General features: G+C 36.9%; 2 protein-coding genes and 1 long non-coding RNA gene across 6 annotated transcripts in view; 2 read left to right on the top strand and 1 right to left on the bottom strand.

Annotated features, from left to right (window-relative positions):
* HOXA3 (homeobox A3) overlaps positions 1-7,677 on the top strand; it is a 43,208-nt gene extending 35,531 nt beyond the window's left edge. For all 4 annotated transcript variants that reach the window (XM_063452343.1, XM_063452344.1, XM_063452346.1 and 1 more), the window contains 2 exons: positions 2,029-2,596; positions 6,645-7,677. In XM_063452343.1, the coding sequence (XP_063308413.1) occupies positions 2,146-2,596; positions 6,645-7,417 (1,224 nt within the window). In that variant the 5' untranslated portion in view covers positions 2,029-2,145 and the 3' untranslated portion in view covers positions 7,418-7,677. The remainder of the gene's footprint in view (positions 1-2,028; positions 2,597-6,644) is intronic.
* Positions 7,678-9,521: 1,844 nt separating this feature from the next.
* LOC134609018 (uncharacterized) lies at positions 9,522-27,121 on the bottom strand. Its single transcript, XR_010090777.1, has 3 exons — positions 26,983-27,121; positions 11,473-11,660; positions 9,522-10,620 (listed from the first exon to the last, which is right to left on the bottom strand). It is a non-coding gene; the product is annotated as an uncharacterized LOC134609018 (long non-coding RNA).
* On the top strand, positions 11,752-14,132 carry HOXA2 (homeobox A2). Its single transcript, XM_063452351.1, has 2 exons — positions 11,752-12,742; positions 13,358-14,132. Exons 1-2 carry the CDS (start codon positions 12,376-12,378, stop codon positions 14,098-14,100), a joined length of 1,110 nt encoding a protein of 369 aa, XP_063308421.1. The 5' UTR covers positions 11,752-12,375; the 3' UTR covers positions 14,101-14,132.
* Positions 27,122-27,167: the final 46 nt, after the last annotated feature.

Below are 27,167 nucleotides of genomic sequence, written 5' to 3' on the forward strand. Positions count from 1 at the left end.
CCCATATAAATACTCATATACTCATATAAATCACCCAAAGAGAGACACTGATTTCATTTTTATTTTTAAATAATATTTTAATTCTGAGATTGTATTTTTTATTTTCATTCACTAAAGCAAATCACACATTTATATAAACCCAGATATTCGCTTTGGGCCTATTGCTTATTGTAAAATAATAATATTGCTTATACAAAAAACCTTTTTTGTGTTACAACTCTTTATGTGGCTTAAAGAATTATCATATTTAATTATGCATAAAGAGCATAATTTTATAATGCCATTTGTGCCTTATGTACATTAAACATATATATAAACAATAATTCTTTAATAAAATGAATTCAAATGATTAATAACGATGATATCATTATAAGGATTACACATCAATGATTTTATAAAAAAATATATAATATTATAATTCCCTTTTAGCTAGATGTAAACTCACTAACATGTAGTTTGTTTTGTTTTGTTTGTTTTTTGTTTGTTAATAATCGTTTTATTTACTTTAAGGGACATTCTGCCTGCTCTGCTTTTTGTGTCCTGGCTAAGTTTAAATAGTTATTTGGAGATAGGTAAACATTGAGATTTAACAATAGATAGACAGGATCTGCCGAGTATTTTACGGTTTGTGTTTCCATCATCTAGTCTCTCGCTAGCCAAATGACCCCCATACATCAAATTGCAGAGCAGTTGCAGAGACAGAACCTATTATCGTTAGGGGCTGCACAGAAAGTTCATGCCGTGGTCATGGAGATGAACGCTGGTTTTTCTGGTTCCTGGTGTTATTTCAAATCCATCATGTTTTAACAGGTAGAATGTGTAGATTTGACGAGGGCTGCCCTAAATCACAGAACTTTGTATTCGAATTTAAAATCATGAATAAATCTACATCGATCTGATTTATATGGAAATTATTAGGGGTATGTAAGCATTTTGATTTTCTATCTATCTATCTATCTATCTATCTATCTATCTATCTATCTATCTTTTCAGTATATTTTTTTATTGTCCTGAGTTTATAGCTGCTTTTATTTTTTGCTATACAGCCGTTGCATGGCTACAGTTAGATACCTACTGTATAAGTGGCTTTTTTTTCTGTTGGTCTAAATACAAATATGATCTTTTGGGCCTTGTGCTTAGAAAGCAGTATCTGCTGGCAGATAAACGATTGTTAGCTGAATCAATATTGTGCAATGCTTTCCAATCCACTTTTTATTTATTTAGAACGAGCTGTGGTAGCAGGGGTTATCATCTTAAAAAGCGATTTATCATATCCTTGGACGTGTACAATTGCACCATTTATTATAGTGTAACTTTAACTTGTAAATAATATACAGTAATAGCTTCACTGTCTGTCTATCTATCTAGAGGGAATCTATAAGTGTGTGTGTGTGTGTGTGTGTCTGTGTAATATATATATATATATATATATATATATAAAAATGTGTGTGTATATAAATTTTCTAACATGTATATGTTCAGCTAAGTGTACATTACATTAATCAATAGTCTATATTGTTTATATATATATATATACAGTACTATATATACAATATATAAAAAAAAAAATATATATATATATATATATAATGAATATGTGTGCGTATATTTCTGTGTGTGTGTGTGTATTTTGATGTCTGTGTATCTATGTATCTATCTTAATATACACACTTATTTATTTCTTTAATTCTAAAGATCTATGTATACTATATGTATATCAGACACAGATGCACTGTGGGCAGATAATGTATTACTTTTTACACACACTGTATCCCAGCAGAGATGACAGAATGCCTGTGTGTAATGTGAGTAATGCAGGCTGGGATGCAGTTATTCAGTACACATTTAACTGCAATTTGTGGCCAAATGTGAATTAGTTGGACGTTAGTGAGAAGCCCTATCATCTTAATACACACTTCTCAATATTGCTGAACACTTTTTCCTTTATGGCTTTCATGTCACTGAGCTATTGTAAGTAAGATGGATCTCTCCTATTTCTTCACTGTAGTATGCCTCTTGTACACACAGGTCTGACCAGGGCGCCCATTGGAGGAGGAGAGCCACGTGACTCAGGGGTGCCAATGTTATTCTTTACGGGTGTCAAGACCCTGTCAGTTTGTGAAATAAATATTGGGAAACAACGAAATGCAAAAAGCGACCTACTACGACAGCTCTGCAATCTATGCTGGATACCCTTACCAAGGAGCAAATGGTTTCAGTTATAATGCAAGTCAGCAGCAATATCCTCCTCCTTCATCACTGCTTGATACAGAGTATCATCGCCCAGCCTGCTCCCTGCAGTCACCTGGCAGCACTGTGCCACATCACAAGGCCAATGACATCAACGAAAGTTGTATGAGAACCATTAACAGTCAATCAAGCCAATCCCAGGTCATCTCAGAGCAGCAGCAGCAGCAGCTCACACCACAAGGGCCCCCTCCCTCTGTGTCACCACCTCAAAATGCCAGTAACCCGGCCACAGCTTCCACCAACAAGGCCACAAACATTGCCTCACCCACCATGTCAAAGCAGATTTTCCCTTGGATGAAAGAATCTCGGCAAAATACTAAACAGAAAGCAGGAAGCTCCAGCTCAGGTAATCTGCAGCCACTATACACTTAATGGTAGGGGAAAGGGAAGGGGGGGGGGGGGGGGGGTTACATTTGGTTATTCCTGTAAGGGGACAGGGTCTTTGTAAAACCTGCTGTTGAGGCTGAAAAGTTCTGTTAACCTCTGCAACTTTAGAGGGGATGATGGAATACTGCTTTTGTCACTGTGATGATTGAGTTAAGGGCTTGTAACCTATTCAATACCAGGCTGGAGACTAACGTATGGATCTGCAACACTGCACACTCACATAGAGAAACACACACACAAACACACACACACACACACACACACATACTGCACACACACACACACACACACACACACACATACTGCACACACACACGCATGAAAATGTTAAATATTTAGCATTTTGCTCTACATGGATAGGAAGAGCTGTAGCCCAAATGCAGTGCTGTAGCTCATTCTTCCTCAAGGGATGGAAAGGGTTAAACATGTATAATGAAGTAAGAAATGTACTTGAGTCCCTTTGCACTGACCCAATGAAAGAATGATTTCATTAGGTTTCAATACGAATTTGCAGACACTGCATGAGGATATGCAAATCCAGGGTTGCTTCCAATTCGTTCTTGGTAATTTGACCCTATCAGCTATCTGTAATGGAGCAGTATTGTGACTGGGTTTTCGAACATTCGAACAGGATCTGAATTGAAATGAAATTGTTCAGCCAACATTCTATGTCTTCCAATCCACAGTTCAGACTTTGTGGTGCTGTAATGGTGCTGTAATGACGTGTGGCTCTACAGGAAGTTGTCAGATTGTGGTTGTGGTGCATGGTATATACTCACTAAAAGCATGTTTTAATGAGTTGCTGTAAATATTTGAAGGTGTAACGCTCTCTTATTCTAAAAAGTATGTTTTTAGGGCTTTATTCTCTTAACGGCGAATTATGGGAAGTGCCAATTGACTATTTATTGAGCAAAATATAGATCAAAAGACATATTTGAAAGAAAGTCACGGAAACGGTCATGACCAGAGTTTTGTCAGTTTTAATACTTTGGTCTAAATCTTTGAAGTGTTGACAGTGGATACCACTTTAAATCCTTGAACTAAGAGTTAATATGCTCCTTTTTGGATTTTATTTGGATGAACCCTGACAGATTTTATTGTCAATATTATCTCATTATAGCAATGATTTCACAACATTGTGGACTCCTAGAAGATTTGTAGCAACCAAGGGGTAATTTAAAATAAAGTTAAAGTAATGAAATAGAGGGTTTATGTTCTATGTTACAATAAGACACTATATCTCAGATTTACCCAAACAGCATTAAAATATTGCACTCTTTGAAATAGGTCTAAAGTAAAAAACCGGTTCTGTATGTGGAACTGAAATACAGCCAGACAACACGTTGTCAGACTTCCAGCTGTGATAAGGACAATTAATTTATATACAATTATTAGAGTAATTAGATTCCAGCTAATATAGATTCACACCAAACTGGAACTATATTGAAGCCTCACCTTGGATGATTTACTAACAGAAAAATATTAATTTGACCATTAGAGGTGGGAAATCAAATGTGACAAGGCTTTGATTATGATAATACCCAGATTCACATATTAGCAAGGTGGTAATTGTTTGATACCATTGTCTGTATTTCTTCTATTTGATAATTAGCACAGCCCTGCAATCGCTGAGAATAGGGAATTTTAAAATAAGGTTATGTTTTTTGACTTGTGAACTGGGTCCAAAACAAGATTTATTATTTATTATTTTATCTATTTATCTATTTAATCAAATTGGATATATTTTTTTCAGTCTAATATTTTGTCCTATATTTTTGGAAGTCAAATATCAATTCTTCATAATTCACTGTTTAGTGAATATAGTAACGTTGTTGTAGTGACCTTTTCATATTGCAACTTGCTCAAAACTGAGAAAATAATTCAAACTTTCCAATTGCTCCTCTCTGTTCCATCTTTCCCACCATTAATCTTTCTTGCGACCCCTGCCTCTCAATTCAATATACATTAACCTCTTCTCCCAACTCACTCAAATACACATTTACCCTCCTGGCTCCTCCTGTGCTCTCTTTCTCCCCCTTAATGCTTACAAAGGGAAGTAACCCTTTGCACAGAACATGGTACTTTATTGCCAACTATGTGGCCAGCACTGCTTACCTTCCTCAGAAAGAGAGGGCTGGGCGTACACAGTGAAGCAGTGGATGAACACACCCACACTCCTCCAAAATGGCTGCATTAGGCAAATGATATGCAGAGGCCTATTCTGTCTTACAGATAATGGAGAAGGACTCTTAGAGAGGCTTATACACTAGAGTATAAAAAAATGGAATCAGTGCAAGCACAAAGTACAGCTTAGAATATTTAATGGCTTCATATCTTTTTTGATAAATATGGAGCTTCGGTCACACTATTCGGTCATACAACAATATGGAGGGGGGGGGGGAGAGAGAGTAATCTGCATTGTAATAAGTGCTGTTACAGAGGCTAGAATTCCTACTTTACAATTTAATATATATACTAAATGCTAAAATACATGTCATAAATACCCATTGTACAGCGCTACGGAATTTGCTGGCGCAATATAAATAATAAAATAATAAAATTCATGTGTCTTAATTCAGGGTTTATTTGAATGGATTTAGTGGCCAGAAAATGCATTGTTTTATAGTAATGCATATAAAGTGTAGAATAAACTGTAACTAAGTCTACAATAATATATTAAATCCCATTATCATATTTATCTTTAATGTATGAAAAACTCATGAATATTAAAACGTTTGCATTATAGCATTATATGGTTTTCCCATTTGAAAAAAATAGTTTATTAATGAAGTAGTTTTGTGTAAATTCAGCATAGATTTTTTTTTTAATTATTAGTATTTTTACATTTTATTATTGTATAATCATTACACCAGCTCCTCTAAGTAAACAATACATGCCATGAGTAGTGCTTATCCCTGGCTTTCTACCTATGAAGAGGTCAGGCACTCAGTATACAGAGTTCTAGTGTAGAACGTTCACACACACAAGCCCTCTTGTCCATCAGTCATTTATTTGTGAGTGTACACTTCATCAGTGATAACGTTTTGACCAGCTCTCTGGTTCTTGATCAAGTCATTATGATAAAGTCATTGGAGATGGCTGGAACTTTGTGACTGCTGATATATACTCTGGAATGAAGGATTGCTCATACAGACATGAAGGGAGCCAGATATTCCTTATTATGAAAATGTTATTATTGATAGTTTAGTTTAGAATCATGGGAATATGTAGTTAGCCAATAGTTAGATGGCTACTTTAAAAAAATATAAGCATTCCCTAAAAGCTACATATATGAACCAGAAGGGCTCATGAATATTGTAAACTGGGTAATAGTTCATTCATTGTCTTCCTGTTGTTCCCATGCGTTCACAAAGCCAAAGCTGTATCTCTGCTATAGGCTGTAGCTCTGATGGTTCTCAAACAGAGGTCGTTTATATTATGATTTTTACGGTAGGAAACCAGTTCAAGATATTTTTTTTAGAAACATGTACATTTATTAGAGAATTGTACAGAAACTGTGAAAATAAAATAACAGAATAAACAAAAACACACACATTAGTTGTGGCAATAATATAATTTATGATTGATGATAATGTATGATGTTATGATGTGAGCTTCCTCCATGGTATTTTCCTATATTTAATCATTAGGTATCTAATAGAGTACTGGATCATCATACAACACATATTTGTATTTGTATATTGATAAATGTGACACATATCAAAATGATTGGCTTTTTATTAACTGACAGTGATAAGGGGTAATTGAATGATGTGAGGTGCAGTTACACTATATCATTGTTAACCTGAGCCTTCTTTACCCTTTTTCTGCCAAGACACTTTCATGTAGACCCTTGCCTGGCAGCTAACCAGTTAATGATAGATGATGACTCAGGCTGATAGTGCTGTCTGTGTATATGAAGGTGTGCAGGTGAGGGTGTGTGTGTGTGTAATCAGAAATCCAGATCAACGTTTGTTGATGTTCTGTTCTTGTGTGTTCTCTTGCAGGTGAGAGCTGTGCTGGGGACAAAAGCCCTCCCGGGCAATCTTCTTCTAAGAGGGCCCGCACCGCTTACACAAGCGCTCAGCTGGTAGAACTGGAAAAAGAGTTTCATTTTAACAGATACCTGTGCAGGCCCAGGAGGGTGGAGATGGCTAACTTGCTCAACCTAACAGAGAGGCAAATCAAAATCTGGTTCCAGAACAGGAGAATGAAATATAAAAAAGATCAGAAGGGAAAATCCATGATGACTTCTTCAGGAGGACAATCACCTTGCAGGAGCCCTGGACCACCACCATCTATTGGAGGATACCTAAACTCTATGCATTCACTGGTGAACAGTGTACCCTATGAGCCTCAGTCCCCTCCTGCGTTTAACAAACCCCACCCAAATGCCTATGGTGTACCTGCACCCTACCCCAGCCCCCATAACACCTGCCCACCCCACCAGAAGAGGTACACAGGAACTTCTGCAGTCACACCTGAGTATGACACCCACCCTCTCCAAAATAGCGGTGGTTATGGGAATCCTCACGTACAGGGAAGCCCCGTTTATGTAGGGGGCAATTATGTGGATACCATGACTAATTCTGGGTCCTCCATGTTTGGTCTATCTCACCTCCCCCATGCTAATTCTAACATGGACTACAGTGGCCCAGGACCAATGAATAGCAGCCACCACCATGGACCATGTGACACACATCCAACATACACAGACTTATCTTCTCATCATAGCTCTCAGGGAAGAATTCAGGAAGCACCTAAACTGACACATTTGTAATTAGATTGGGAAATCAGTTGACTTATTTTTTTTTTTACATATTTTTTTTTATCCACGTCTTAATTTTGAGTTAATGACTTAATTTTATACTATCCAGTTTTTTTGTTTGTTTGTTTTTGGTTTTATTTTGGGCAATCTGCATTGCTATCTGGTATGTATTGTCCTGCAAATCTCCTCCTGGACCAGTTATATTTGTATTTTATTCTACACTTTTATCAAACAGGGTAAATAAGCATATTTTATATGAAAAAAAAGAAAAACGTCTTAAATGTGAATTTGTTCGTACATTTCTTACCCAGCTGGGAAACGAGTTATTATTGCACTTCTTTTAACCTATTGAGGCCCAGGCGAATGAACATTGCAGTAGAACACCCTTGCAAATCATTAGTCATTCATCTGACTCTCAAGTGGTTACATTTATAGACAAAAATAAAAAAAAAATCGCTTGGGCAGGGTCATCTTGGATCATAATTATAGTTGTAAGTCATTTAATATGTGTATACTGGTGCATATACTCTGGTTAATTTATTGATTTTTTTTCTACAAACAGAAATATCAAACTGTTTACATATTATTTATCCCATCGTTTATATTTATAAACAATATATATCTTAAATATTCAGGTCGTGGTACTAGCCTTCTGTTAGATGGCGTTATACAGGGAGTGCTGTTTGAAATAAGTCTCTTGAAAGATGCAATAAAATCTGAGAGAAATAATAATAATAAAAAAAAATGTCAAGACAGACAATTTGTATACTTGCTTTTAAAAATTCTATTGGTAGAATCTACATCTCTGCCTTTTGAATGGAACTTAGGACGTATAAAAATAAGGAAAAATATTGAAGATAATTCTTAATACAGCATGGGATTGATCACAATCATATGAAAACATGATTTAGGTTAAATGGCTGAGATTTTTGCATTTTAAAGATTGTTACCTTGTAGAGCAAGCTATAATGATGTCATGGGGAAGACTATCCTCTGGTAAAGGCACAGGGTTGTAGACATTGTCTTTGATTTCAGTTGCTAGTGATTGATAAGATGCCTGATAATGGGGGTGCAGTAGGTAATAGCTTAGTGCTGATGGCCTCTTATTCCATGTTGAGATCAGTTTTATTTTACAATCTGCAGCCCCCTCTCCCAGCATCTGCTCCTCTGGAATGGCTTCCTTCTGGAGATATATGAAAGAAACTAAGCATTTTCCTCCTACACTTTCTTTCCACTGGCGATTCAGTGGGTGGTTTTAATTATTATCAAACAGGAGGCTAAAAAAAACTTAAAATAGGTTTCTGAGTGAAATGTGACTGTGGGCGCACACACATATTCACACACATGCACATGCACACAAAGAGACAGATACATACATGCAGACACATACAGAGTGACAAAGTAACACATTTATAGGGCTGCCCCATTCTCTCTGATTGATAATTTGTTCGTTTATAAAGCACAAACTGAAGTGAGGTTTACATCTGCTCTTCTAACAACTGAAAGCACAAAAGATCACAAATGATCTATTTGGAATTTGATTAACTAGTCTCCTCATATGGTATTGCTATTAATCATCCCTTCCCCCACACTCCCACACTCAAGAATGAGCAAAATCTAAATTCAGAGACACAACCCTTATTCTGGACCATGCTTAGAAATCAAATATAGAAAATCAAGTCAATTGCACCTATAAATGTAGTATAAATGTAACATATGCAGACTTGTGTGTCTGTGTGTGTGTGTGTGTGTGTGTGTGTGTATATAGGAACTCACACACAATTGTTTAGGTTTAATTTATTAATTAAATATTAACAGACATATTTTCTCTCTTTCACACAAACACACAAACACGACACAGATTACACATTATGTAAAAACATAATTTCAAACAATAAATATATTCATATCAGCATTAGAAACATTCACACACAGAAGCAACGGAAGCAGTTGAAAATATTTTTTGACAAAGAGATTTATTGGAAATTAAAAATTATAATTAGACATACTAAAAAAGAGATATACAGCAGATTAGCATTACAAACAGTTAATACAGGCAATATATTTAAATAATGTAAAATGTATATTTTATTAAATTTGCATGTGGCACTGAGTGTATTTGCGTTAGATAATCCGTATATTTTATTTTCCATTTCACATATGATTTCACTTACTCTATTTTCACATGTGAAATAACTGCATTTATTTTTGATGACGATATTAGTTGTTAAAAATAGACCGCACACAAGATATGATTTAGTAAGCGATGGCCGATAAACAGAATAATTACTTGAATTACAGATAATATAATCTACTGAGAGAAAAAAAAAAGCGAAATCTTAAAAAAAGGACTGAAGGAAACAAAGATAAAATAAAATATAAAAATAGTTTCAACACTAAAATCAGTTTAATATGAACGAATGATAAAAAGACAAAAACAAAACCAATATATATATATAAACAAATAATCTAGTGAGTTTGTTTCGTATTGACAGACATACTGCATTGTTATATGCCTATATACCTGGCTACCATATGTCATTGGCACAATTTACATTGTTTCAATCAAATATAATACCTCTGACGTTTTCTGTTCTTTATCTGAAAGTCTAGTGAGACATTAGATACATTTTACTCGAATATTTAATTTCTTTATACGAATAATGCATTAGGTTTGATGTGTGTGTGTGTGAATGTCTGTGTGTATAGTAAAATCCTTTGTTCCTTGCTTCACAGACCCAATGAGCAAAGAAGAGATTGCAAGAATACCCACACCCACACTCATTTAGTCAACAAAGCAACCATTAAATCTCAAATGATCAGGCTATCTCCCATTCCCTCCAATAACCCACATTTTAAAAATAATCGTAAGTACCATTATTACCCCTATTTCCTAGAATGTGTGTGGATATAAGACAAAGGCAAAGGTGCAGTACCTGTGCGTCAGGGAGACAAATACATATCCGAGCTCACAGAGGAAAGAAAAGTAAAAATATTCTCTTCTCTACTTGCATTTCTTACTCAAACTGCTTTCCCAGTAACATATGATCTTGGAAGAAACAAGAAGCTTTAAATGTGATCTTTAAGGCCAGAAGCTGTCAAGCCATTTGGCAAGCAAGATTGATCACACACAGACTTCCTTCCAGCTTTGTTTGGAGTATAAGCAAGAAAATTAAAAACCTTCCATCTAAGTCCTGTCTTTCTCTCTCCAAAGCCTGGAACAAAAATGCAAAAAGAGTTTATTTCACTAAAACACAGCCTAGGATCTCTCCAATGTTTAAAATATCTCAGCATTTTATGTTTACACTTAATAACTGTCTGCCTACCTAGATTTGTATGCTAGTGTCTGTGAATGCAAACAGATATATATATATATATATATATATATATATATATATATATATATATATATATATATATATATGCATATATACATATATAGTGTGTATAGGTATATATAGTGAGGATTATGTTTGTGAGGAAGTCTACCTATATTTTTTCTCATACCAGGTATAAATGTGTTTAAGTCATACTATGTATACATACACAAAACATTAATATGGCACCTACCTTTATTTATCTTATGTTTACAGTCAGTGCATTATTTATGGTCATCGAATAAAGCTGAATGAAGTGTGTATGTGTATATATATATTGGTGTATTATATCTGATTGCGTCTGAGAAATATTAGCATGTGCATAATTATATGTTTAGTACACACATATCCATGTGTTTGTGTGTCTGAATATATGATTGTGTATTAGTATATGCCTCTATGTATATGTCTATATCTGTATGCTAATGGTTAATATTAGCATACAAATATTTTATTATCAATATTTTTGCAACAGAAGTAAATTAAGGAACATGCACATATTTTTGATAGGGTGTGAAACCTGACACCGTGTGTTAAATAACAGCCATGCATTCTGGTTTAAAAGCTACACTAAGTTAACATTTTCAAGAAAACACAAAAGGAAAAAAAATGTAATGAATTAATTAAAGGGCAGCGGCACAGATAGAGCATAAAGAGACAATAGTGCATTTATTTAATGAAAGCACTCACCTTGTACTGTCTATTCACAGAACACCCATCTACCTTTTGTTGTTTGTTAGTATTATGAAGCAAGTTCCCTTATGGGGTTTTTTTTTGTTCAGCCATTTTGAGGTCTATTAAATTCACAGTCAGAATCTTCCTCTCGCTTCCCATATGTGCTTTCATTGCTTACAATGGGATCTGTGCCTAGTCCATTGCTGAGTGTACAGTAGAGAAATATATAAATATATAAATATATATAAATATATCTAGACATACACTCCATGCAGTTAACAGTTAAACCTACAATCTCTAGGTAAAGTGCAGCAAATGATTGTAAATTCTGTTTGAGTGAAACGCCTTATTTATCTTTATTGGTAGGGTCTTTGGTGTCAAAACTTAGAAGATTAATGGATTACATTGTTAATGACTTAAGGCGTCAGATTTGGGTTCTTAAATGATTTGTGAGGCTTAGAACGCCTTTCTGGTAGAAACAATGCAAAGGGACAGGAGTTACAAGCAGGGGCAGGCAAGAGAAACCAAACAACACACAAATATAAAATATATATATTTCATAAGGTTCTACATTCTCCTGCATGTAAATAAAACCTTGCTGGCTTACAATGAGGCGTTCCTTCAAGACTTTTTTTTTTTTCTGGATCAATCACACAGACAGTGGCTTCTTTTGATTAAACCCCAAATTGTCATTGGGCAGGAGCAATCATGTGACAGCCAATTCGGTCCAATTTCAACCTTGTCTCCATGAATTCAATAGTTTAATAGTAGCACAGTCCCCATACGGCTGTAATCAGTGAATTAGAAAAAAAAACTGCAAAGGATTTTTATGATTTTTTTTTTTTACTTCATTGTTGCAGGGCCTTTAAACCTAAAAGTAGGGGCTAACTTTTTTAAAAAGGCTTTGAGGAGAGGGCCATGAATTACGAATTTGAGCGAGAGATTGGTTTTATCAATAGTCAGCCGTCGCTTGCTGAGTGTCTGACATCTTTCCCCCCTGTCGGTGATACATTTCAAAGTTCATCAATCAAGAATTCTACGCTTGCACACCCGACACATATTCCTCCTCCTTTTGAGCAGACCATACCCAGCTTGAATCCAAGCAGCCACCCTCGCCACAGCCGACCCAAACAGAGCCCAAATGGGAGCAGTGGTAGCCCAGTGCCAGCAGGATCCCTGCCTCCGGAGTACCCCTGGATGAAGGAAAAAAAAGCCTCCAAAAAGCTTCCTTTGCCTCCAGTCTCTGCTGTCCCCACCAACACTGCAGCATGCCTCAGCCACAAAGGTCAGTGTCCTGCCTGCAGCTCCCCAGCCAAGATTTGGGATTTCAAAATTATCCAGGAGCTAAGGAGATTTTTGGGAGGGCGATTTTTTTAAAATTATTTTTATTTATTATTATTTTTGAAAGTATTTTTTTTTTATTATTTTCTCACTGTTTTGGATGCTTTTTTAATTATTCTTTCTTTTTTTAATTTTATTTTTAACTTGCCACTACGTGGCTATTTCTGTACTATCCACTACCCCAACCACAACAGCATGCCTTGAAAGTTAGGTTTATCTTGCAGCAATTAATAGATGGTTACTGCTCTGCTAATTTGTTTAAAAAAATAAATAACTACTAATATGTGGTTAATTAAAATTTCATGATTTGTAGATATGGAATTGATTTTTTTTAAGGATTATTTTATTTATTTTCTCTACATTTTTAAATGTATTTTTATAAGTGTAAAATACATTTTTTTTTGTTAGCACACAAAATTACACAAAGAGAGTGTTGCATACAGGGCGGCCATTTTGTTGCAGTGGAGGGAGAGAGATCTGGAGTGTATTTAGAAAGAGAAATCTAGAAATTGTGTTGTTTTTCTTATCTGATGGGTGACTGTTTGTGTGCTTTTTGCAGAAATCATTGAAATTCAGGACAACAGCAGCTCAGGATCCAGGAGACTGAGGACAGCTTACACTAACACTCAGCTTCTAGAGTTAGAAAAGGAATTTCATTTCAACAAGTATCTGTGCAGACCAAGGCGAGTAGAGATTGCTGCTTTGCTGGATTTAACCGAGAGGCAAGTAAAAGTCTGGTTTCAAAACAGGAGAATGAAGCACAAAAGACAGACCCAGTGTAAGGAGAATCAGAATGGAGAGGGGAAATTTAAAAACCTGGAAGACTCTGAAAAGAGTGAAGATGATAAGGAAAAGTCTCTGTTTGAGCAAGCCCTGAATAATGTCTCTGGAGCTTTGCTAGAAAGGGAAGGGTACAGTTTTCAGCAAAATGCTCTGTCCCAGCAGCAGGGTCAGAACTCACATAATGGAGATTCTCAAAGTTTCCCAGTTTCCCCACTATCCAGCAATGACAAAAATCTGAGACATTTTCAACATCAATCACCCACTGTTCCTAACTCTTTATCAACAATGGTACCAGAGTGTGCAGCTGGGCTCAGCAACGACAGCCCAGATACCTTAGATGATGTTGCATCTCTCACCGACTTCAATGTATTTTCCACAGATTCCTGCTTACAGCTTTCAGACACAGTATCTCCCAGTTTACCAGGATCTCTCGATAGTCCAGTAGACATTTCTGCAGACAGTTTTGATTTTTTCACAGATACATTTACCACAATCGACTTGCAACACCTCAATTACTGAAACATCCTAAGATTAAACTGTATTATCCCCCCCCCCCCCCCACCACCCCCCATCCATTACCATGGTTTTACTGGTCAGAGTTGTTTTTTCTCTCTTTTTTAATTTAATTAATTTTTTTAAACTAATGAATTGCACCCAACAGCCATTTCCCTATTTAATTACAGAGCATTGAAAGCAATAATTGAGGCCTCTAAGAAAGTGATTATAACTACAATGTATCCTCACTTTCTTTTTATTTTTGTACTGCGTTAGAATGCGTTGTCATATAAGTATTTTTGGTAGAATAAATAATGATTTCCCAAAAGTTAATTTTCTTTTTATTCCCCTCTCAGTCTCAAACCGCCGCCATCATTATGCATTGAACCCCCCTCTTCCCCCCCCCAAAAAAAACAATCACAACTTGCACCGAACGGTTACGACTGTTGAGTGTGTAAAAATATTTATTATAGATCTATCTAATAATATATGTATATATTTTTTATTCTTTATAATTATTTTTCCAAAAAAACAAATTGCGAAAAAAGTTTAGACATTAAATATTTTTTTTCCAAACCAATGTTTTTAACTTTTTATTAATATGTTGTTAACACGGTACATTTCAGATAAAGATTGGAAAATTAAACATGGTTTTATTTAATGCAAAAAGAAGATGGGACTAATATATATATATATATATATATACATACATACATATTTATACATATATAGTACTATGCAAATACAAAATGGCTTCTTGTTCATTAATGTGATTTAATTTCTCTCGGACGATCTCGATCAAAATAACCTATAAAATAATAAAAAAAAAATAAAAAAAAAATATTTGAACGGATTAAACTGCTGTGAATGGGCATTTAGGAAGAAAACAAAACAAAAAACATACATAAAATATTGTTTATATGGCTGTTACTCCAAATCCTTTGCAGGATGGAAAGTTAAAATTCACTCATACAAGTTATAACACCCTCATTGTATATGCATACATTCTATACATACATATATAAGCGAGCACACACACACACAGGTGCCCACATTACACAGAACACACACACACACACACACACAAACACACACATATATTTATGTGTGCAATATTTTGTGAATATATATGCGTTTTCAGAAGCTGTTTGTTTATGTATTGCTGAACACAACACGTTAGAAGGCAGTTACAATAACTAGACGGACTGGATGCAATTCTTCCTAAACTCATAAATCAAATGCTCTCTATGAATGAAAATGTCATCATCTATATCAATTGCAGTAACTTGCACACAAAAAAAAAAAAAAAAAAAAAAAAAGAACTCTTACGTATTAGTCTGGACTGGGGATTCCATCCAGAAGGTTTGGGCTTGAAGGCGTTTAGCCATAATTCATTTTTATTGCTCTATTTAAACAACAGCTTGACTTTACTGAGGCTGTAGCAATACGACAGAAGCGTGCACCAATCTCACCATTACTGTCTGTGGGGGAGGACTGAATCTGCAGCTAAGATTTCTTTAAATAATCCCAGCTCGAAATTAAAATACAAAGCAATTGGCAAATGCAGAGAAGCGTTTTACAACTTTTATTACATAAATAAATGCAGTAATCAGAAAACAGACAACGTAAGGAAAAAAAAATAGCTGCAAAAGTTTTATCACGTTAAACAGTAATGGAAGCAACATGCTTTTATTTATTTTTTTAGATAACACATGATTATATTTTCTGTTACAAATTCACAACGAGGACACTTTGTTGCAGATTTTTTCTAATAATAAGATTTGATGATTGAAACATTTTATTTTACAATGGAATTCCTAGGGGTCTTGAGTATAAAAAGACACATTCTTTGCATAGTTATAGGCAAAATCCATTCTAATTCGCATTGAAGTGAAAGACTTTGTAGTAGCAGATTGGGAGGCTTTGTTAGTGACAGTAAACACAAAAGCTGGGCCCTTTTTTCAAAGCACACCAGCAGTAACACTAAACACTAGCTTTTCTACCGTGTTTCTAATACTGTATTTTTCATTTTAAACTATTTGAAATAGAAATAAATTCTCCAAAGTAAAATTAAGATTAGTTTAAATACTCTACTCAAACTATGTCACTACATCTTCTACCAAATGTTGAAAAAAGAAAGTTTAAGTGAAAGCTTTCTTTATTGTAATTCCACAGCCTTCTGTCTAACATTTTCCCAGTCTCTCTGTACTTTATAAAAAATATATATTTAATTTATGTATGCATTTTATTTACATTTACAATCTTTTTCTTTTTTAAATGAAGAATTTATTTAAAACACGTGGTGATATTATTATTTCCTAATTATACAAACAGATATAATAATAATAATAACTATAATAACATCTAATAATAATAATAACAACAACAACAATTAAAAAAAACATTATTACAGTATTAGTTCTACAGTATGATGGAATTATGTGTATCATAAAACTAGTATAATTAAGTTAAATAAAAAGACTTTAAATCTTGGGATGTGAAAATTGCTGTTGTGTTAAGTGGTGGTTGTTAGAGATATCTGCAGATTGCGTTCAGATTATCAATTAACAGACGTCTGACAAAAAGACCAGGAATCCTCTCTCACTCAGGCACGCCTGCTGCTTGTTACAAAAAGGCCATTCTGTATTTTCGATAAAATACATATATTTATCCATGATCTATGCACCAAATCCCTCATACATCCTGCGCACACTATATGAAACCTGGAAAATAGATCTCAGAGTAGGGGGTGGGTTTAGTGTCCTTCAGGATGCTAATTAATATCATGTGGAAGTCATGTTAAAAGGCATGCCTTATGGACTTATATAGTGAATAAAGACCTCCATCACATAACGCCTCGCCACTGCTGTAACATTAGCCTGTCCAGATTGTAGAATATTTTTTAATATGCTCTTTATTTATTTTTTTAATTCGAAAAACGTATTAATGAAAAAAAGAAAAAGAAAAAAAAGCAAAGTGCCAGAATTAAATCAGAAAAAAAATCTATTCTATATAATAAATGCTGTTATTTGCTTTTCATTTTTCTAATCATAGACTCAGACCAATTTCTTACATTTATTACCATAATTATCCGTGAAAGCACCTTCTGTGCATTTCTCCGGGTTTATTTCCCATTGGTCTAGAAATGTCCAGAATAGTTTCACTTTTCCCCTCCTTCACCTTGTTTACCATTACTTATCTATGATGCTATTTATATTAGAACAATCATACTAACTACATGCATTTGATGCAATCAAACATTTCCTAAACATGGAGAGCGTTTGGACCAGTTAAACCCCCTTATCCCCAGCCAGATCTCAGCCTCTAACATGTTAGTGAAGGCAGTACACATACACACAATACAAACTAATCCTTTGTGGACATGACACTGGGGATATGGGAAAAGTTTTAGTGCATGACTCTTTCACATAGAACACGCCTCTTCCTCTGACGTCACCAGCACGGCTTCCTCTAGCTATTCAGGCCTGGTGAAGTGTGGGAACAGTGCAAGCAGGCAGGGTTATTCAATAAACTCGGGGTTTCAGCGAATTAAATCAGCAGGGCTAATTTCAGATTTAAATAACCAAGTTGGGCCTTTACATGAGTTAAGAGTATTTGTAGAGGTCAGTCATTTCTATGCAATTGTAATCTGGATTTTACTTTACTACAATTAGGAGTTCAGTAAACAACAGTGTTTGACCCCTCACACAGCCTGGGGTTTATTTACTAAACAGAGAATTACAGTGGAATACAATTTTACTGCAAAGCGTAGGCAAAAACATTATAAAAATAAACAGCTGCAATCACTGCTCGGTTATTTTATCTCTTAGTTTTGCAATTCACTGTTAAGCAAAAAAACAAAACAAAATGAAAGTGAATCATTATAGAAACAATCTGGAATGCACATATTACTTTGCACAACAGCATTTGTACTATTTTCCTCTTTGCTCAGAGCATTACATTTGCCAGAGCTGGTGAGAAAGTTTGCAAACCTTAAGCGTTGTGCATGGATTTAAGGTGGTGAGTTAGCCTAACAGAACATTTTTATTTTTTTTCCCCTAAATTTAAATTTATGCCCAAATTTCCCAAAGTCAGTTTACAAACAACCACTGCATATTGTTTAGTGGAACAAAAAAAAAAAAAAAAAGATCTTTAGCTTTGATTAACTATTTGGTGTAAAGTTTGAAAGCTGGTTTTGAGCTCACTACAGCTTACTGTTACATTCACAGACCATAGTGAGTGCTTTCTTTCCCCCTGACCACTTTTAAACAGTCCAGACCTTTTTGTGAAATTCCTCTCTTATCACAACCAGTCAGTTCATATGACTGTTTTAACTTTCATGTCTGGTATTTCAAAAAAGACAGAATTACACCCCCACACATATAGGATGCATATATTTTTATATTTATGGAAATGTGTTATCTGTATTATATTTACTTTCCTAAGGAATACATTCATCAGTTATAACCTGAACATGTATTTGGCTAGAATCATTCCTGAATTAATTTAATTTATGATTCTATTGCATCATTTTCACTATGGGTGCACTGAATTCTTATTAACATGGCATTCTTAATTTATTAATGTTAACTTAACTCCAGATGATAATATATAAATATACTTTGAAATATAAACATATATAAGCGGAGACTACAGTAGAGTTAGAAAAACTTTACCTAAATTTAGAAATTCAGCTTTGAACTCACTACAATTTGCAGGGTTATTCACAGTGAGAATTCATATTGAATTTCACATTTAAGTTTAAAATAGTTGAGCTGGAAAATAAGATGTATAAATCAGCTATGCTTTTATTGTGGTCAATCTGTCCTTAATTTTGACATTCACTTTTTTTTTCTGATTTTAGAAAATAACCCCGTTAGTGTTTAGTGAATAGGCCTCCCTTAATGAGACATTCCTGGGGATCTGGGAAACAACGGAAATGCTATTTGCATTAAAACTACTACGGGTCTTTTGTATACAGCCTTTATAAAAAATCCCAAACTAAGTGATCAGTCATGTTTGTCATCACCCTCTATCAACAAATGGTAGAGCATTTTACCTTGGGGCTTATTTACTAAATAGATAGTTATGGTCATTTGAAAACCTTTGTCCAAATTATAAGCCAAAAAAACCCTATCTGGAAAGAAATACCACCTGGTTAAGTGAAAGATTGATCACTAATTTTAAAAAGTATATAGTCAGCTCACCTCACCTCATTGTTTAGTGAAAATAATTGTGAATGCTGGTGAAGTTTAAGGTGGTGAGCCGCTAGTGTACACTGGACACTCATGATCCTATGAGATGTTATGCTCTGTTCAACACAATAAACATACACAAACATGCATTGGGGAAAGGAAAACCACTTTAACTATATGTGAAAAATCATATCATCTTGATCAAAGCTGGTTGAGCTATATAAAAATACAGGTGAAAGTAAAACAGTATATAATAACAATGGATGGACGAAAGGTGGTGGAGTGCTACCCAGATTGTATAAGCCTCCAATGGCGAATAGACAACTTTGCTTAATAGGTGTGCACACATTTCATACTTCCAAAAAGTAAAATATTTATTACAAACTCAACATTATAGGAACTATTTCTATTCATCAAACAAGCTGAAACATAGCTAAACCATTTTATACATTGCCAGCCGAACCCTAACAAGACAAACTTCAGAAATAAAACAAGAACATATTTGATCTAATAATGAATGTTATTTACCAAGACAAATTAAGATAATCTCCGTCACTGACAATATAATTATACATAACATAAGGGCAGGTAGGGACTTAAATGGGGGAAATGTGGACAACTGAGCCCTTGATTTAGGGTGTGCTCGGGTACAGTTGGCACACCCCTTCGTTCATGCCTATGATGTGGTATTAGTTTTAGTAAACATTGCTTTCTTTTATACCGATAAGAGCTATGAAGGGGTTTCCAAGGTGGGCTGCGCATGTCCTGTACCTTTCCTTCCAGCCAAGAGGTAGTCAGTGCCACTTTAATTTCAACATTTCGTAGTACTATGGAAGACTAGTATCAGGTGAAAAGATACATTTGGTAACTGTTTGGAATAAAATTGCTACTAATATTCAATAGAATCATTACTTTAGGGAACAAGTAACACTTAATAGGTGGTAATTTGACAATTTGAGCATTAATCAATACTCATTGCTAATTTTATTCACTATTGATATATAGTTTTATTTGAGTTTATTTACTATTTCAGTACAAGTTTCTCCACATAAAGGGATTTTTTTTTGAAATTCTTTATTTTTGTGGGTTTGCAGTAATTCGAACTTGTTTTACATCAGGTGTGTATAGATGAACATATGTATATAATACAACTGCATATAATCCATCTGCACTTAACACATTTAGCAAAAACTTAACATATTTAAAATATTTGCACCTTTGCTAGTCAACCCGTTTTTAATTTTTAACATTGGCTTCTAAACCCCCACTTGCTAGGCAGTTTAATTCGGTGCTGCGATCTTGGAGGGCGCTTGTACCCAGCTATAGGAGCTCGGGTGTAGGATGCCAGGAATACTTTTGCGTGCGAGCTCTAGGTTGGTATGGGGGGGGGGGAGGGCTGGAGGGGGGGAGTAGTTGTGGTCAAGGGGAGGGGGGGGGAGTGTCATCTTGCACATAATTACCGGCTAGTTGCTTTCGGAGCCAGTTGCGATCAATTTAAGACTTTCCATGCTATCAGCGATATGTGAGCAGTCTAGGTTTCATTTTTAAAGAAAAATTTAACTATGTAAACCAAACCTTAAACACATTATACACACATAGTCATCAATTATAAACAGTATGTGGGTTTAGACTGCGAGTCCACTTTGCGGGTTTGCAATAGTGTGTAGCGGAGTCCAATTGTGGGTGGTATGTCCATTAGAGGAGTCTCAGGTTAAGGAGCCTGTCGCCTTCGGTGTCACTGCTCTGGGGGCGAACGGGGTGATGTCTTCCATGTTCCACATTGGGCGGGCGCCCACTGGTGCTGCCGGCAATGAAAGTCCTAACGACTGTAAGAAGGTAGATGCCTCATTGATGTGTGACATGGATAACTGCTTTCCTGCACGTTCCGTCGTAAGGCGGTGTGGGCCCCATTTGTAGGCGATGGAATTCTCCCTTAGCTGCATGGTAACAGGGCGAAGTGACCTGCGCCACATGAGAGTCTGCCTGGATAAGTCCCTGTATAGCGTTAGGGTGTCACCCTCAAATGTAACTGTAGGTGAGCCTTTTGCAGCTCCCATTAGGGCCCCTCGGTCTGAGTCCCGTACAAACTTAATGAGCACGTCCCTAGGAGCTTCCTGGGGTGCCTTGTTCGCTTTAGGAAGGCGAAAGCATGAGTCCATACCTGCTTGTTTTGCCTGCTTTGGGACTAGCAACGTGGCTATGAGCCTCCTGCAATAATGTGGCAGTTCCACAGTAGTAACCGTTTCAGGAACTCCACGGATCCTCAGGTTCCTTGCTTTGGCCCTGTCCTCCATGCTCGCCATTAGGTCTTGTGGCGGCAGAGGTCAGGTTTGTAGCTTCCCGGGAGCGGGCTTAAAGCCCGGTATAATTTCCTCGTCTGAGGATTGGGAGGTATAGGCCTCCTGCGGCGCAATCTTGGCGGGCGCGTGTCGTTGTGCCTGGCGCATAAAAGAGCATATATCCTGGGAACCGGGATCCAGATCGGCTCTTCTTCGCCTTCTTCCCCATGGTGTGCGGGGTCGATGGACCGGTTTTTGGGTCTCGGGGTGTATTTTGGCCGCTGAAATAAGTGGCTTAGCGGGTTTCGAGCACGGAGCTGTCGAATGGTGCGACTTGCTCGCTCAGGCGCTGGCTCCGCCCCCCATAAAGGGATTTTATTCACTGGACAAGCATGACAAGTTTTAACATTTCTTGCAAAATTTAGGCTTAAAAGAGCATTCCAAGCACCATAACCACTACAATATGGTGTAGTGGTTATGGTGCCAGGAGTGGCCTGGTGCCTCACCCCAATGTAAGTAGTCAAACCGTTTGGTAATGGTTTGACTTATTGACAAGCACCCTTCCATGCCTCTAACTACAGCAAGATGCTGATAGAATGTACCTGGATTAATAACACCTCAGCAACATTTCCCTTTTTAGGTCAAGAATAGGTGACCTCTTGCCCTGCAGATGTGGTGGCCTAGAATCCCTATCACTCCTGACATCTTGTGAGTGTACCTGTTAGCGTGTCTTTATACATGCTCATAACAATCTTCACTATGTATTGTTAATTTCTTTTTTATAGGTATAGACAGCGATTTCCCCTCTACCCTTTGTATACATGTGTTAACCAGGCATCTATGTGGATAAGTTGCCATTGGGAAGCTGTCACTAAGTTAAGTTTGTTTTAACATTTTATTTTATACATACTATTGTAGTGTGTTTGTTGTTTCCCATAGGAAAGCATTGGGAGGCTATGCATGCTGTGACAGAATGCCATCACGGAGTACCTTTCCCACATGTGCCCACTTGCTTGCGAGCGCTTTGTTTTCAGGTCATCATGCCGGGGATCTCCCTATCTGCTCCTACAGGAGCTATAATCACAGTCAAGAGGAGGTCCAGGAGTCTCATGTCTGCAGCGGGACTGTCAGCGAGGCACACAGAGACTGCAATGGTTCCCTACCCGGGATCTACGAGTCCAGGCTATTAGCTGCACAAAGAACGCTCTCTCCGGTGCTACCTAAGTGGAGATATCCACCGGATAGAGACGTGAGCACTAGCAGATCCTTTGGGGCTATGAGTCGGCGTCACAGCCGCAGAGTCCCACTGGCTGCCTGGAAGTCCATGCCGACCAATAGGAGAAGGAGCTACTATGCAAACTTGGTTCACTCTCTTTCTCCCGATAGGCTGGCATGAGTTAAAGGGATTAGCTCTGAACACCGGCCCTCCCCGGGCGCTGATTGGTCGCTGCGTGGTTTAGGTGTGAAGTTTAAATCTATCGGCCTAAACCAAGTGATTCTGTTAAACTATTTGCGGGTATGTACAGAGCCTCAAGCCCAGACTTTATACAATGATTGCTCAGGTTGTATACATCCGATAGCTCCGCTATTTGCAGGGATCATGACTGGGACCAGAAGCTATCAAGGGATGTAGGTTTTATGTGTGTGCCCCATTCCCTTCACTGGGAGCGGAATACACATACAGTTATGTGTATTACTGTATGGAATTGTTTTACTGTTTGTATCTACAAGAGCGGGAGATGGCTATCTGTAAGCCACCCCCCCTCGAGCTGTGGGAGAGTTCTGGGCGGGTTTGACTGTGTCCAGGCTGTGTATAAATTGGCTGTACCATGTCCCATTAAAGCATTCCAGTTGTACTCCCAGAACTATGTGTCGTCTGGTTACTGGGAGGGGAAAGGGCTAATCACTGTTCCAGCTCGTGGAGGATTCAGCAGGGAAAGTCCTTGTAAGGACTATAGCTCCCAGGACTGTGTGTCGTCCAGTGCCTGGGAGTAAATAGAGCTAGTCCCCTATCCTGTTCCAGCTAGTAAGCAGTCCTTTGGCGGAGGTCACAGCCGGGGTACAGGGAGCTCCTCCACACATGCATGGAAAAATGTAGCCTGCACAAATCAGCATCTCCTCATAGAGATGCATTGAGTCATTGCATCTCTATGAGGAACATTTGGTACCTCCAGCACGTCAGTGCTGCACATTGTGGAACACCGACCCAGGATGCACCTGTAGTTACCGTTTGAGGAGTGGTCACTGGAGGTGTTACTAGGCAGTGATGTAAACACTGCCTTTTCTCTGAAAAGACACTTTTTACATTAAAAGCCTGCAGGGACAGGCTATAGACTTTAGAACAACTACAATAAGCTGTAGTTGTTCTGGTGACTATAGTGTCCCTTTAAGTGAAATTAATATAGCCATGTTTCCAGTGTCTATTTCTTACACCAGTTTGGTGATTTCATGAGAACTAAGATTTTAAGAAATGGGAAAAGCCACAAATGGCTTCATATACGTGTATTTTACATGCTCTGATAGAAAATCTATCTATCTATTAAACTTATGCATGGCGCAAACTTTCGGTTTGTCTGAATACGTTTGGACAAAAAATTATTTTGTTTTGTCCAAAACTCATTTTGGACATTAGTTGAATAATTTCAGATGTAATTTGTGTGAATTTTTTTTTTCTGATTCTCCATTTGTAGAATGGAATGCTGTGATTGCCGACAAATCTTTCAGTGGTTTAGAAAGAAGATAAGTCCCTAATTGGTACCTTATGTGTGATTGTCATATTTAAGGCTACGACATTAGGGAGGGACCTGTGTTTAGTAGATAGCTTCCTATTTTAGTATCTTTAAATAAGGCAATCTCACATAAGGATACTAAATTAGTTAGCTATCTACTAAGCGGCTGAAAGAATAAAAATTAAGTAATCTGCTTTCAGCTCGTTAGTAGAACTTCCTAAATAAAATTGTTATTCATATGTGGGATTGGCATATTTAAGGATACCAGATTAGGGCGCTATTTAATAGATAGTGCCCTTATTTGGTATCGACTAAAAACAACAGCTTCCTAATTTTGTAGTGGTATCCTTAAATATGGATTGGTAATCCCTCATAAGGGTACCAGTTTTATAAATTTAGAAGAATAAACGGATTGAACAAAGATTGTTGCTTTGTGCGATTTGTTCATTGGTTCATTCTTGAATTGCGCCATTTGGAATTCATACATATGAGTCAATTTTCGTCTGAATTGTGATTCTTCCATGAAAGCCCAAGTCCACAATCAATCAATCTACTTGAGATATGCAAGTATTTTTTATTTGTTTTGTTTTTTCATTTGAACTGGGGGAGGGGTTGGTCTCAACACAATCTTTTGATATCTATATGATATCTTTCATATCTATCACTATGCAGATATACTAATGAGCACAATTTCAAGTCACGACAAAGGCTTGCATAATGGCCAAAACGTTGTCTTTACCCATGCATATCTTAAACGTGTGCTGTGTACTAGACTTCAGATTCAGGGGGTTACCTGCCCTTCTAAAATATTGAGTTATATATTTTTAATGCAAATGAGCATAGATAGGCATGTTTCTGACTACATCCTTTATTTCTTAGCAACTCAGTGCTGATTTGAAATGCAACTTTTTAAACCAAACCAAGCAAAAAACTTTTCTTAAAGTCTAATCTGAGATATGTGATTGATGAACTACAGGAAATTCTAAATTTGCATCAATCAGAGGGGATATACACACATTTATTATTGCAGCAATACTCTGCTAATTGGCTGCAATACAAATTATGATCAGTGACCAGATAATAAAAAATTGTGCTGAAGGGACAAACACTAATGACAGCACACATACTGCTATAAAATGATTTATAAACAGAAGTGGAAATTAAAAGAAAAGTCCCACTGCTTTGAAATACACACTTAAATGTCTAAATGTAGATTCCTGTAAAGATAACAACAAAATACTGCTATCCAGTTAAACTAAATCCATTTACATAACGAAAAACTAGCTAAAATGTGAGAAGACACCTGCATCTCAGAGGGGCATTGTAATATTAGGTATAATTAGACTCACATTATGTCACAATACTAATTTAAAGTGACCTGCATTACTATGTGATAGCACCTTTTCTGGTGAGCTATTACAGGTAATGTGAGGTCACTCCCTCTTCTCCCTGGAAAATAGCCAATCTTCTACTGTAAATACAGGTGATTAATGACTCTGAAGACTACATTAGTTCTTTGAAGTGTAGGTATGTTTCATGTGAATGCAGTTATTTAAAGCTATAGAACCTATTAACCCTTTCTCTCACCAGAAGCCTCTGACTCTCAAGGCAAAGCTATAATAGGACATTTAAAATAATAGCAGCATATTAGGTTATTGACTAGGAAGCTTGATTGATCATTAACGATTTAAGTGTTTCTCCAGACAGCTGGATTCATTTACAGCTTATATTGATAGGGATTTGACAGAGAAACCTTGATAACCTGTGTATCAGACTAGAAAGAGATTTTTTTTTTATCCCCTCAGGAACACAGTGAAAATGACTGCACCCCCCCTGGTACTGAGATTGTTTGTTTTTCTCATAGAATGGTTAGATCTATATTGTCCGGTAAGAGTGCTGCCCTATTATTGCAATGAGACTCTCTCTCTCTTATTACCATGGCAATAGCGAGCATTATCTCCCCTGGCACAGTCTGCTTCCGTGTTCTCTGGAACAATGGACATATGTCTGTGTTACATTAACCCTTTCAGCACCACACTGGAGTGCAGTGACAAGGTACCATACTATAATACACGATCCAATTAACAATGTATCAGCACATGGCTGCACTGATCCCAATACTGCCTTACAGTAAACTGCTTTCACACATGCATTCCATTAAAGGGAAGGCTTATACATTGTACTATGCAGAGAACACAATATCCCTGCTCTCACACGGTGTGTATGTAGCTCTTACAGAAGAACACACTGTAATGTAAAGCAATATAGTATACACGTGTGTGCACTAATATGTATGTGAGTAATACATATGAATACAAAAAAATACAAAAATAGTAGTAAAATAAATAAATAAAAATATATACATATTGTTTTCTCCATACACGTAAATCACAATAGGTCACAGCACACCCCAGCCTTACCCGTATGAAAGCCCTGACAGTATACTGTATAGCTGTACTTAGCGTATACTGACATAACCCAGCAGTCTCCTGAATGCTATGAAAGCCCAGTCTCTGCTAGCCAACATTAGTAGCCCACACTCCTAGCTCGCATTACTAGCCCACACTGCTAGCCCACATTACTAGCCCACACTGCTAGCCAACATTACTAGCCCACACTGCTTGCCCGCATTACTAGCCCACATTATAGCCACACTGCTAGCCCACATTACTAGCCCATATATCGCCCATTGTCATAGCTTACCAGGGTCTCGGTGTGTCCGGTGGAGGTGCCGGCACGTCCTCCCCGGTGTCTGTGTACCCGGACTCGCAGCCCCGAGCTCCCCGCGCGCCGCCTGCACTGCACTGCACTGGGACGGAGGGTGGAGGGGGGGAGCGTCGCGTGCCATTTAAATGGCTGTGGAAGGGGCGATCCATCACCCGCAGCGC

The sequence above is a fragment of the Pelobates fuscus genome, chromosome 4 (assembly GCF_036172605.1).
Source record: "Pelobates fuscus isolate aPelFus1 chromosome 4, aPelFus1.pri, whole genome shotgun sequence".
Taxonomy (NCBI): domain Eukaryota; kingdom Metazoa; phylum Chordata; class Amphibia; order Anura; family Pelobatidae; genus Pelobates; species Pelobates fuscus.